At 36.3% G+C, this 10,797-nt stretch overlaps 3 protein-coding genes across 5 annotated transcripts; 2 read left to right on the top strand and 1 right to left on the bottom strand.

Moving 5' to 3' along the window:
• On the top strand, window positions 1–4,465 carry Ppa (Partner of paired; the record flags this gene model as incomplete). The annotated part of the gene is given in 2 exon segments (XM_011317187.1): window positions 1–644; window positions 1,412–4,465. Coding segments are annotated over 2 exon segments (1,404 nt in total). The 3' UTR covers window positions 2,472–4,465.
• Window positions 4,466–5,027: 562 nt separating this feature from the next.
• On the top strand, window positions 5,028–7,316 carry LOC105274247 (LysM peptidoglycan-binding domain-containing protein red). Of its 3 annotated transcripts, none has more exons than XM_011317184.1 (4): window positions 5,028–5,195; window positions 5,266–5,433; window positions 5,722–5,993; window positions 6,904–7,316. In XM_011317184.1, exons 1-4 carry the CDS (start codon window positions 5,193–5,195, stop codon window positions 7,145–7,147), a joined length of 687 nt encoding a protein of 228 aa, XP_011315486.1. In that variant the 5' UTR covers window positions 5,028–5,192; the 3' UTR covers window positions 7,148–7,316. The 3 variants fall into 3 exon arrangements, with proteins under 3 accessions (XP_011315486.1, XP_011315485.1, XP_011315487.1); XM_011317185.1 differs by having other exon boundaries at window positions 5,029–5,195; window positions 5,277–5,433; XM_011317183.1 differs by having other exon boundaries at window positions 5,028–5,433.
• A 126-nt stretch (window positions 7,317–7,442) lies between these two features.
• On the bottom strand, window positions 7,443–10,730 carry SdhD (succinate dehydrogenase, subunit D). Its single transcript, XM_011317180.1, has 4 exons — window positions 10,579–10,730; window positions 9,964–10,106; window positions 9,384–9,571; window positions 7,443–7,671 (listed from the first exon to the last, which is right to left on the bottom strand). Exons 1-4 carry the CDS (start codon window positions 10,628–10,630, stop codon window positions 7,485–7,487), a joined length of 570 nt encoding a protein of 189 aa, XP_011315482.1. The 5' UTR covers window positions 10,631–10,730; the 3' UTR covers window positions 7,443–7,484.
• Between the last annotated feature and the right edge of the window lie 67 nt (window positions 10,731–10,797).

Below are 10,797 nucleotides of genomic sequence, written 5' to 3'. Positions count from 1 at the left end.
ACCCCCCGCCCTCGTCGAGTGATGCCCAGATGCCCCAATGCCCAAATGCTCAAAGTGATGCTAAACCCACAAAACCCCAAGCCCTAGCTGCCACCCAGAAACAAAAAAACGTGAGTGAATTCGAAAAAAACAGTTAAAAAAAAAAGAAAAAAGTGTTGTGTGCGTGTGAGACATCAAGATATCAACGATGGCCCCCAAAATGGAGTATAGCAATCGATGGACACTGAAATAATCCCCAGGAGTCGAGAGACCCCGAGGAAGCTTGGAAAGAGGTGAGAGGCACTTGGATAAAGTTAAAAAATGGAGGATCACCTCCTGATGACGGAGCTACCGCCACCAGGAACACTTCTGCACAGGTCTGGCCACTATTATCAGCTGCACCAGCCGCACCTGGCGGTCAGCACCAATCCCTCAACTGTCCTGGAGACACCTGTGCCCTATCCCCATAATAAAAAGCATTGCAGTAACTACGGTATCGCACGTCACCTGTCGGACCTCAGGACCATCGAGAATGTCACCACAAGTACTCATATATCGAGTTTATATCCGGAGATCCTCGCCCACATCTTCAGCTACCTGTGTGTCAGGGACAAGGGAAGGGCTGCACAGGTGTGCGTCTCCTGGAGGGACGCAGCATATCACAGGTTAGTTAATTTATTGGAGAAACTGGTGATGGGGTTAACTGGATAATTATTAGTTGGAGAATCGGTCAACTTATTGTGATTACACTTTTGGGAATCCGATCCAAGTCAGTCACCGATTTTATTCATCGTCCAGAGTTCTTCCACATTATTTTCAACTTCTCCTCGTCATTTTTGAACAATTTCTATCGACCCAGCTCCAATTGTTTTGCAGACTCAGAGTTGTGTCCATTTAAACCTCAATCGATAATCAATATTTAATTTCAATTAATCGATAGATTAATTCAACAAGCAGCTAAATCAGCGAGGCTCTTTTTTTAAATCAATCTTGTTGGAATCATACCGAATAAAATCCGTAAATGAGTTTTACAGGATTTGTTAATGGGAAATTTATTCTCTACTTGACTAATTCGTTGATCGTGAAAGGAATGTTTCAACAAAAAAATGAAGTTAATTTATGGAAAAGAGGATTTTGTGGAAATTTTGGGTGGAAATTTAAGTTTCCATCATGAATTTATTTGATTTCTTCCAGTTCAATCGTTTATTAGACTATTTTCTTGAAGATTCATTCTTTTCCAAAGAGTTTCAATGAGTATAATAAAGTCAGAGGAAAATCAATAGCTAAAATTTCTCACTCTGATATTTCTAAAAAAAAACTATTCCTAAAGTTTCGATAGAAAAGGATCATTTTGTCTGTTTAAATTAGGACATGATACATTTTATTGTACGAAAAATTATGGCAATTTGAATTTTGGTGTTATTTGTTGCAGATCCGTATGGCGTGGTATAGAGGCCCGCTTGCACCTGCGAAAGCAGGCACCAGCAGTATTTGCAAGTCTGGTCCGACGAGGTGTAAAAAGAGTGCAGATCCTGTCCCTGAGGCGGGGCCTAGGTGATGTAGTGAAGGGTATAACAAACCTCGAATCCCTGAATCTCTCCGGCTGCTACAACATCACAGACACAGGCCTAACAAGTGCCATTTGCACGGAATACTCATCGCTAACAGAGCTGAACCTGTCTCTGTGCAAGCAGGTGACTGACAATTCCCTGGGTAGAATTGCCCAGTACCTGAAGAACCTAGAGTCCCTGGAACTGGGTGGCTGCTGCAACATCACGAACACAGGTCTGTTGTTGATTGCCTGGGGCCTAAAAAAGCTGAAGAGACTCGACCTGAGGAGTTGCTGGCACATCTCAGACGCTGGTATAGGCCACCTGGCTGGAATGAGCAGAGAGACAGCTGTTGGAAATCTCGCCCTGGAGCACCTGGGTCTCCAGGACTGCCAGAGAGTCTCAGACGAGGCCCTCAAACACATCTCCGTGGGCCTTACCTGTCTCAAATCCACTAATCTCTCGTTCTGCGTCTCGATCACTGACTCTGGCCTCAAACACCTAGCGAAAATGTCAAGTCTCAGAGAAGTTAATCTCAGGTCCTGCGATAACATATCTGACGTGGGAATGGCGTACCTTGCAGAGGGTGGCAGCAGAATATCATCCCTTGATGTATCTTTCTGCGATAAAATTGGGGATCTTGCTCTTGTGTACATATCCCAGGGCCTTTTCAATCTAAAAAGTCTGTCGTTGAGTGCTTGTCAGGTTAATGACGAGGGTATCTGCAAAATTGCTAAGACTCTTCATGAACTCGAGACTCTCAACGTCGGGCAGTGCAGTAGACTCACTGACAAGGCCCTTTTTACCATTGGGGAGAGCATGGGACAGTTAAAATGCATCGATCTTTATGGCTGCACAAAAATCACAACCAGTGGACTTGAGGTCATCATGAAAATGCCGCAGATCACAACGTTGAATCTGGGGCTCTGGCATGTGAGGTGATGAGGACGATTGAGGGTTGTATATAGGAGCAGGGCTATGGATTTCTAAGGGATTGTTGTTGAATTTTTGAGATCTTTTTGGGGCTCAAATCCTCAAGAAATGGTTGGAATGAGAATGAGAGGGGCAATAGAAAAATATTCATGGGACTCTCAGCCCCAAAATAAAATCCACGAAATTTATGAGATTGTACTTACGAATTGAGACTCGAGTTGAGCATCTCCAGGCGACCATCAACGATAATTCACGATCTAACATTCATGTTTCGTTAGGTAATCCTCCACCACTTTGCATTGTTGGTTTATATTATTCTTAAGTTGGTCAAATCATGTTAATCACGATCTATTGATTATTTTAGACGTAACAGACGATTTAAGTGTCGCAGAGTGATTGTTTGTCATTGAAAAAACACTTTGCACGTTCGATAATTAGTTAAACGTTTATTCGTTTTTTTTTCATTAACTAGACATTAATCGTTTCTACCTCGTTTTTTTTTAACTTTATTATTGTGAAAATGAATAATGTCCTCACATAACGATTTGTGATACAATTTTGCTTATTGATTATTTGTTTTTCTGCATTCGTTTATGGTTTGAAGACAGGGGAAAAATTATTTGCTCAGTTTACGATGAAAATAATGATTGTGATAAAATAGACATACGAGTCGAGTTGGACTCGAGTTGGATTCTTGATAGTATATTTCTAAATTTAAACTAGATCTTTTTTTCTATTGAGCAATTGGTGAAGACAAGTTGTAAAGAAATCACGGGAAATCATTCGATTCATTACTTAGGGCTTTAATTAATCAGGGGAAAGTATCGAGTCTCTTTTGTACCGTTCATGATTTTTTATCCCTTGAAAATTTTAGTCTAGAGTCATTAAAATGTGATCTCCAAGAACAAAGTCACAAGATAGTTCACAGGTCAAGAGATGTGAAGATTATTGATAGGTGAATTAACTGTAATTTTCGTTAACTGTAACTTTTTCTACGTTTTTTTATCGTTAACTGGGAATATTATGTCACGAGTGGTTATAATGTATAATATTGGGGGGATTGAGGGGACGATTAAGTGAATAGAAGATGAAATGAGAGGCAGGATAGAGTGAAATCTTGTGAAGTTGAAGATGTCCTAAACGTCCTTTTCACGTGCTAAATGTGAATTGGTCTCGGTAAAGAGGGAATTTAGGAGATGATTGCTGAATTACGTCTCATCACTTCTCCTGAATCAATTCGTAGACCTTTCCCCCATCGGAAAAATCAAATTAATTAGTAATTAACGGATTAATTCATTAGCATATAGATTCTCCGTTAGCAGAAGCAATTGCTAGGTGCAAGTGTGCAATCAACAATTTGCAAGAAAATTTTAATGATTTGATTTCCATATGGATTGCGGTTTTTCAAGTGTAAAAAAAATCATTCAACTGATATTCTGATTTTTTGCCATAACCGTAGGTGATTAATTTTGTATGTATAGAATAAAATATCTTGATTTAGTCTGTATAAAGAAAACATTTTTAATTTTATAATAGTGTAAGTAATGGTTAGGTTTAAAAATGGTAAATAATGATTCAACTCACGTATGTAATATCATCTAGAAAAGTGGCCTTATCGCATTGAATCTATAGCGTGCATTAATCATTTTTTAAGACAAATAGAGATGAGGGAAATTTTGAGGTCACGAAGGAGAGAATTCACTTCTTTCGTCAAAATCATGATGCAGGGGAAATTAATTTGTTGATTAATTTGTTGCTGGATCATTAATGATCATTTCAGTTCAGCTAACGCGATGATGATCCAATGGGAATGCTATGCATTTTTTTTTTGTCTAGGAAAGACAAAAAAATAAAAGGATTTGTTTTTAATTTCGAATGCTCGATGATGGTTGAGGGAGAGAATTGTAGCGAACTGCATTCATCAAAAAGTGCATAAAATAAACCATGTAATATTTTTTGTGTACAATTCCTTGTTGAAATATATTATTTTTATAAAATAGAAATTTATGGGATTTTTTACTTGTTTTGGTCAAAACATATAGAATTGTGAGAATCAAAGTTATTAAATTTGCCGATGAAATTTTTTCAGTATTTCGGGAAATTAATGAGTTATTACCATTATTCACTTTATAATTTTTGAAGGATTTATTTAAATATTTGTTTCTCATAAATCAGTGATTCAAACTGTTCAAACCGTAGTCTAAAATTGATTTTCGGTAAACCCCCGAGTATAAAAAATCTTACAATCAGTAATAAAAATGAAAATAATTATATTAATATGAACATCATAAAATAAATCAAATCAAGTCAAAATATGACCCAAAATATTAAGAAAAATAATATTCACGTAAAAATTCTCTGGCTTTGAACCGAAAACAAAAAGGCTCAAAAATATCAAGACAAAAATAATCGAGTCTCATATCTACGAATTTAAAAGCTCCGCCTAAAGTTAGGAGCTCTCACGTGACACCTCGTGTGTTCTCTTTTGAACAAATCTCTTCTATTGGCTGAATCCTTCCATTACACTCGAAAAAAAAACCATCAGAAATCGCAGCATGAGAACTACCCAACCCCGAAACTCTAATTTGTCACCCCCTGGCACAATTCAATATATAGACTCCTGAGTTATCCACAAATAAACCTACCAGTGACACTTTTTTTTTCTTTATTTCTCCATTATCAGTTGCTTTACTGTCCACGAAATAAACAGCAAATCGAATGAACTAATGAATGGTGACACACATTACTCATTTACAATAATAAATACCTTAATTACAACTGTTACAATAAAATAATGGATCAGGGTTTGTGCAGAGAGATGGAAGAACGTATTTCGATTCGTGACACGAGTAGAAAATTGAAAAAATACGGAAGCACGTCGAAACATTTGATAAGAAATGAAAGTCTGGTCAAACATTTTGTAAGTAAAAGTGATACACTAGCTGGTATTGCCCTGAGGTACGGAGCAACGGTAAGTAATCAACGAATTCATTAGCAATTAATTAATGAACTGTCTGGAAAATTCCGAACCGAAATTTACAGAAAGAATGTCCTAATTCTTTCAATTACTTTCAATCGTCGATATCTCAAGAGTGGCTGAGTGAATTTCTAATTTTTTCTCATGTTCGTCCTGCTTTTTTTTTCAACGTTTAAAGTGAGGGTTGACTGATACATTTTGGATCATTGATTGTTGAGATATTGGGGATTAAAGAGCGAGTGATTTGGTGGATGTAATCCAGTGGTATTTATTTTGTTTCAGACTGAACAAATTAGGAGGATAAATCGACTGTGGGCGACTGACAGTCTATTTTTACGTGAATATTTACTAGTACCTGTCCCTAAGGACTCGAATACGCAACAATTTAATGATGGAATTGCAAGGGAAAACTCAGGGGTTGAGTGTGAAGTACCTAGTGCTGTGCAAATGGCATCTACGAGTGATGATAGTGATGTGGACAATTTTTTAGCGAAAATGGACTCGTCTATTGCTAGTGTCAAGAAGGAGATTCAGAAGGTGCAGGGACAGAGCTCGTAAGTCAGATATTTCAGTAGCGGATCCGTAAAGAGAGTTAAATCGAAAACGAATATTTTATAGACGAAATTTAATCAAGGATGTTTTACACCCTTACTGTAAAAATTCACATTTTTTGTCATTTTTCTGACAAACTTACGATGGAATTGAAGCGATACAATTTGCAGCCAAATTTATAAATATTTTACTCTAACGAGATCGAATCCAAACCAAAGATTACCTTCGATAGTACCTGTAAGACTTAAACGATTTTTTTATTGCAGGAAAGCTATTAAAAATCTAGCAGCGTTGAGTCGATTTTGTCGGAGATGCATCATTTGTTTTAAGAATTCACTTTAGTAATCAAATAATTAAATATTAACCATTTCGCTAATGATTTTTATTTTTAATAGCGTCAAAGAAATTAATGTTTCGAAATAGTTCGTTGTGTCTCCTTGAAATATTCAATATGCCATTGTGGGGATTCAAATTTGTATATTATACAAACTTTTTTACGAAGAAAATACGAATGATTTCGAGAATATCGCAGTCTCTCGAGGAGTTGAACGAATTTATTGTAACTTGTGCAACTATTCAAATTGAACGTTTAAATATTTGCTAATATCCGGTGGTCCTTGCAAGGGAAAATTTTTTAGAAGCTTTTCATACGCCTGTTGTCTACAAAAAAATATTTTTTAGAATTTTTTTTTCTATCTCTTTCTGATAGCTCAAATATTACAAATTTTTTTTGGAAGAAACTAGACTAAATTTCTTCGAGTCTATTATCAATTTGGCGATAAGAATTAAATGATGATAAGATATTACATGGCACAAGCGACTTCAGCTGATAAAATCGGAAATTTGGGATGAATCGATTTATTTTTGTATATATCTGGTGAATTTTTTAGTGAATTTTATAACTAATTTCAGCTTCATGTCAGACGATGGAGTATTCGTGCAACGAAGACCAGGAACTCGGAGTTTACGTCACAGTTTGACCCACTCAACCCCTCCAATGAGTTCGACGAGTTCATCCCTGAATCACCACACGAGATCATCGTCCGAAGATGACGTCCACGATCTTCCATCAGCCGTTGTCATGACACACGGAAAAAAATTGAAAACATCTCTCCAAAAATTGCAACAGCAACAGGACGAGATATTTCAATTGTAGCTAATGAACAATGACGTTGAGATGACACTACCCTGTATCCTATATTTTTATTTTTTAATTTATTGAAGGTGCTCAAGTGGAGTTGCACCCGGAGAGAATATTTGCACGTGCATTTCCACTGAAAATGTTTGACATGACGACTAGAAAATAAAGTTAGTCCCGAGAAAAATCAGCAGAGCAGAACAAAAACAATACAAACACAAATGTTATTTTTTAACGAGACAATTCCATTCGTTTTTAATTGAATTTTATTTTTCTAATTATTCGAAAAATCACGAAGGAAATTTATATATTATATTAATCTTAAGTAACGCGGGACAATTTTGTCAATTAATGTTTACTTATTACCAATTGCCCAAAATTTTTTAACTGCACCACCTACTCCTGGCCCATTGTAGGCCAATGCCAGGAGTCCAGCGAGTGTCACTATTGACATGGTGTACAGAGCAGCGAATAGAATTTTTGGGAGAACTGGTCCCACCACTGCTGGCCTTGCGTAGTCCAGGATAACTGCCTCGAGACCCCTGAGGATTTTAATAATTCAGTGGTTTAACGAGAGCAGCTTACACTGAGAAAATTCATCTTTTTTTAAAAATCCTTCTTTACTTCTACCCCAAAATTTGTGGTTTGAAAATTATCAAGTGCAGAATAACGTCAACGTCCCAGTTACATTAAGAAAATATGTCGTTCAATTATTTGTATTTTCGAAGAGTAAAAGAATCCAATGGGATTAATTTATACCGGATTTACAAGAATATCGATTGTAATGACAGTAAATCCCCTTGAAAATCTGACATAAATGGAGAGATGTTGGAATATTGTACAAATATTCCCATGTGTTATCGACTGTTTTTAGATCGAAGTGTCAAAGTCTGGGGCATTGAACAAGGGAATCTCCACCAAAAGGGAAGCGCTCCCAAAACGCTAAACTCTCCCTTTTTTATTGGATTAAAAATATTTCTCGCGGTCTTCAGCCGATGATGATAGCTCGTAGCGGAAGTGTACGAAATTTGGTTTATCCCGAAAATATTTCTTCTCACTATTCAGTGAATTTTGTGGTGCTATCTATTAAAAACCGACGAGGGTGGCAGAAACTAGGGCAGGGGAATTAACTGGGATGTTGACGGTACCTCACACTCAGAAAAAACCTATTACGTCATCAAATTTTATACTTGTTCGAAAAATAAGGAAAGTCCCAAGGCAATTAAAATGACTCTTGTATTCGAATATTCCAGTATGGAGACGAAAAAATTAATAAATCAGTTGTTTCAATTTTATTTAATTCAAGGAATGACTTTTTTATCATAAATTATCTTCATGGTCGGAACAAGTACGAAATTACTTGGCGTAAAAATGTTATTTCCTCAATGCAAGATATTTTACCCTTGAAAATTTTCAAAACAAAATTTTCATAATATAAGTAAAGACGTATTTTTGCAAAAATTAATTTGTGCGGATATCTCGGACATTAATGAATTTAAAGGAAAATGTGAGTATAGATTTTTAGAGAGGAATAAATTGCCTACAATAAAAGTCCAATTTCATTTTTCAGGTCCTTTCCGTGTCATGATAATTAAGGAGATAATCGTATCGAAATTTGCCAATGGAACAAAAATTCAAGTCTTCAGTATTTCGGTCATATCTCCGGAGTCCGGAGTGGATTTTGGGGGAAATGTAAAGGAAATTCTATTCTTTAAAAAAAATTCCTTCGACATTTTTTGCTCAACCTCTTCGATCCTGAGATATATCTGGGACATTGAGATGCACATTATCGGTTTTTTGAAACCATAATTTATTCTTTACCGCTGGAATATGATTTTATTGTTGTATTTAATTAATACCACTGGGAGAAGCTTTCGCTTATTACATTGAACTATTTATTTGCCTTTTCTCGTTGAAAGAGAGAGAGTGAAGTTTAAAATTTGTTGTCATCGAGAAAGTGTTGAAAGAATTATGTTTGTCAGTCTCTACTCTCTTTATCTGTACAATAAAATGCAAAATATTTATTGACTGTTAATAAATAATTGATTAATTGACAATATCCATTTTCCAGTATCCATTTTTTGCATCTTGAATTCTGATCTTTAAAAGAGATGGTAACAAAAATGAGCTTTTCTTCCTATCTTCTTTCAGTTCTTAGCGATTAAAAAATGGTGATCATAGTTAATGAAAAAAAATCTTGAAAAATCGTCAAAATTTGAGGATTTTTCGAGTGTCATAATTTCTAAATACTCACCAATGAGCATGCATCACCAATAAAGCAGCGAAAAGCCCATCAAGGACGACATTCTGAACTATTAAAATCCCAGGGAGAAGAACTATAAAGGCAGCAGCCACGACTCTCTCCATCTGCCATAATTTCACATGATCTCCAGTGCTGGAGGCTCTCAGCTGATTGGCGAAGGGTACTAAAGCCCGTCCGATCTGAAAAAAAAGTGGCTTATTGTGCTATTTTCTCGTTTTCACCCGAATTTTTAATGTAACTTTCACAATAACCCATTTTTTAATAAGTAATTCGGAAATGCTCCCGAATGTGGAGCTCATTCGGAATAACAAAAGATAAATGTTTCAGTTAAATAAATTCGAATAATTTAAATAATTTTTATTAGAGGCCTATAACTGTACATTTTTAATTGAGACGCTCTGAAAACTTACGAATTTTGTCTATTTATCTCCTGAAGAAATGATGCGATTGGGATAAATTTGCCGTTATTTTAAAGTTCTTTGAAAAATCTTCGAAATAAGAACAAATTCACCGAGTTTCACTCAGCCAATTCCGAGATAGTGACGTTTAAATTTCAGCCATTTGAAAATACCTTTTGAGAATTTTCAGCGAATGGCCTCAGGGCTGTGACTCCAGATTTCCTGACATTATTGACGAGTGATGTGTAATTTTTCACTACATTTTGGAGGCTCTTCTGGCCCACGAGAAACCTTGAATTGCTACCGCTGACAATTTCTGCAAGACCAACAAAAATGGATCATAAATTAATTTGATGATTTTTGGTACAGAATTTTCAACTGAACATTCAGAAAAATTTCCAGAAATTTTCAGACGCAGCTATTTGCTTAAAAATTGAGATGTCAAAAACCAAATGACAACTTTTAATTTCAACAGAAATTTTCCAAAATCCTCGATAACACAATCAACAATAAAGCCTGAAAAGCAAAGACCCAGAAATTTATGATCAAAAATCTTTCAGATGATGCATCAAATCCGTGACTAACTTCAATTAAAACCCCAAAACCCGATGCAATCCTGTAAAATTTCCAACTTCCAACTGAGCCCTTCCCCCTGATTGTCCTGAGATTTTCGTGAACCGTTCTCCATAATCTCAAAAATGAATTTCCCTTACACAACCTCAAAGGTCTGCCCAAAAAACATCCCAGAATTTCCACGGAAATTCGAAGAAAGAACATTCCTAACTCACTGGAGATAGCTGGAAGTCCCCTGGACAGCTGACACCTCGCCAAATAAGCCATATCCGATAAAAAGACCGCAACAATTCAACAGATCGTGAATTATATAAAAACCGCCGGAAAATCGTCTCCCATCCAGCAAAATCCGCATACACCTAGATCAGGTGCGTATCCATTGACTCCACCAATGAGATGTCAGTGCTGACTATTCTAATCGCTGATTGGCCTAT

The sequence above is a fragment of the Fopius arisanus genome, unplaced genomic scaffold, assembly GCF_000806365.1.
Source record: "Fopius arisanus strain USDA-PBARC FA_bdor unplaced genomic scaffold, ASM80636v1 scaffold00010, whole genome shotgun sequence".
NCBI lineage: Eukaryota > Metazoa > Arthropoda > Insecta > Hymenoptera > Braconidae > Fopius > Fopius arisanus.
The sequence above is the reverse complement of the archived record's forward strand: the minus strand, read 5'-3'. Positions and strand labels throughout refer to the sequence as shown.

Coding starts and splice junctions, on each gene's coding strand:
- LOC105274247 (XM_011317183.1), top strand. CDS start 5,257: ATGGATCAGGGTTTGTGCAGAGAGATGGAAGAACGTATTTCGATTCGT. Junction 5,434..5,721: donor CCCTGAGGTACGGAGCAACG/GTAAGTAATCAA, acceptor ATTTTGTTTCAG/ACTGAACAAATTAGGAGGAT. Junction 5,994..6,903: donor AAGGTGCAGGGACAGAGCTC/GTAAGTCAGATA, acceptor AACTAATTTCAG/CTTCATGTCAGACGATGGAG.
- SdhD (XM_011317180.1), bottom strand. CDS start 10,630: ATGGCTTATTTGGCGAGGTGTCAGCTGTCCAGGGGACTTCCAGCTATC. Junction 10,107..10,578: donor GGGACTTCCAGCTATCTCCA/GTGAGTTAGGAA, acceptor TTGGTCTTGCAG/AAATTGTCAGCGGTAGCAAT. Junction 7,672..9,383: donor TTGGTGATGCATGCTCATTG/GTGAGTATTTAG, acceptor TAAAATCCTCAG/GGGTCTCGAGGCAGTTATCC.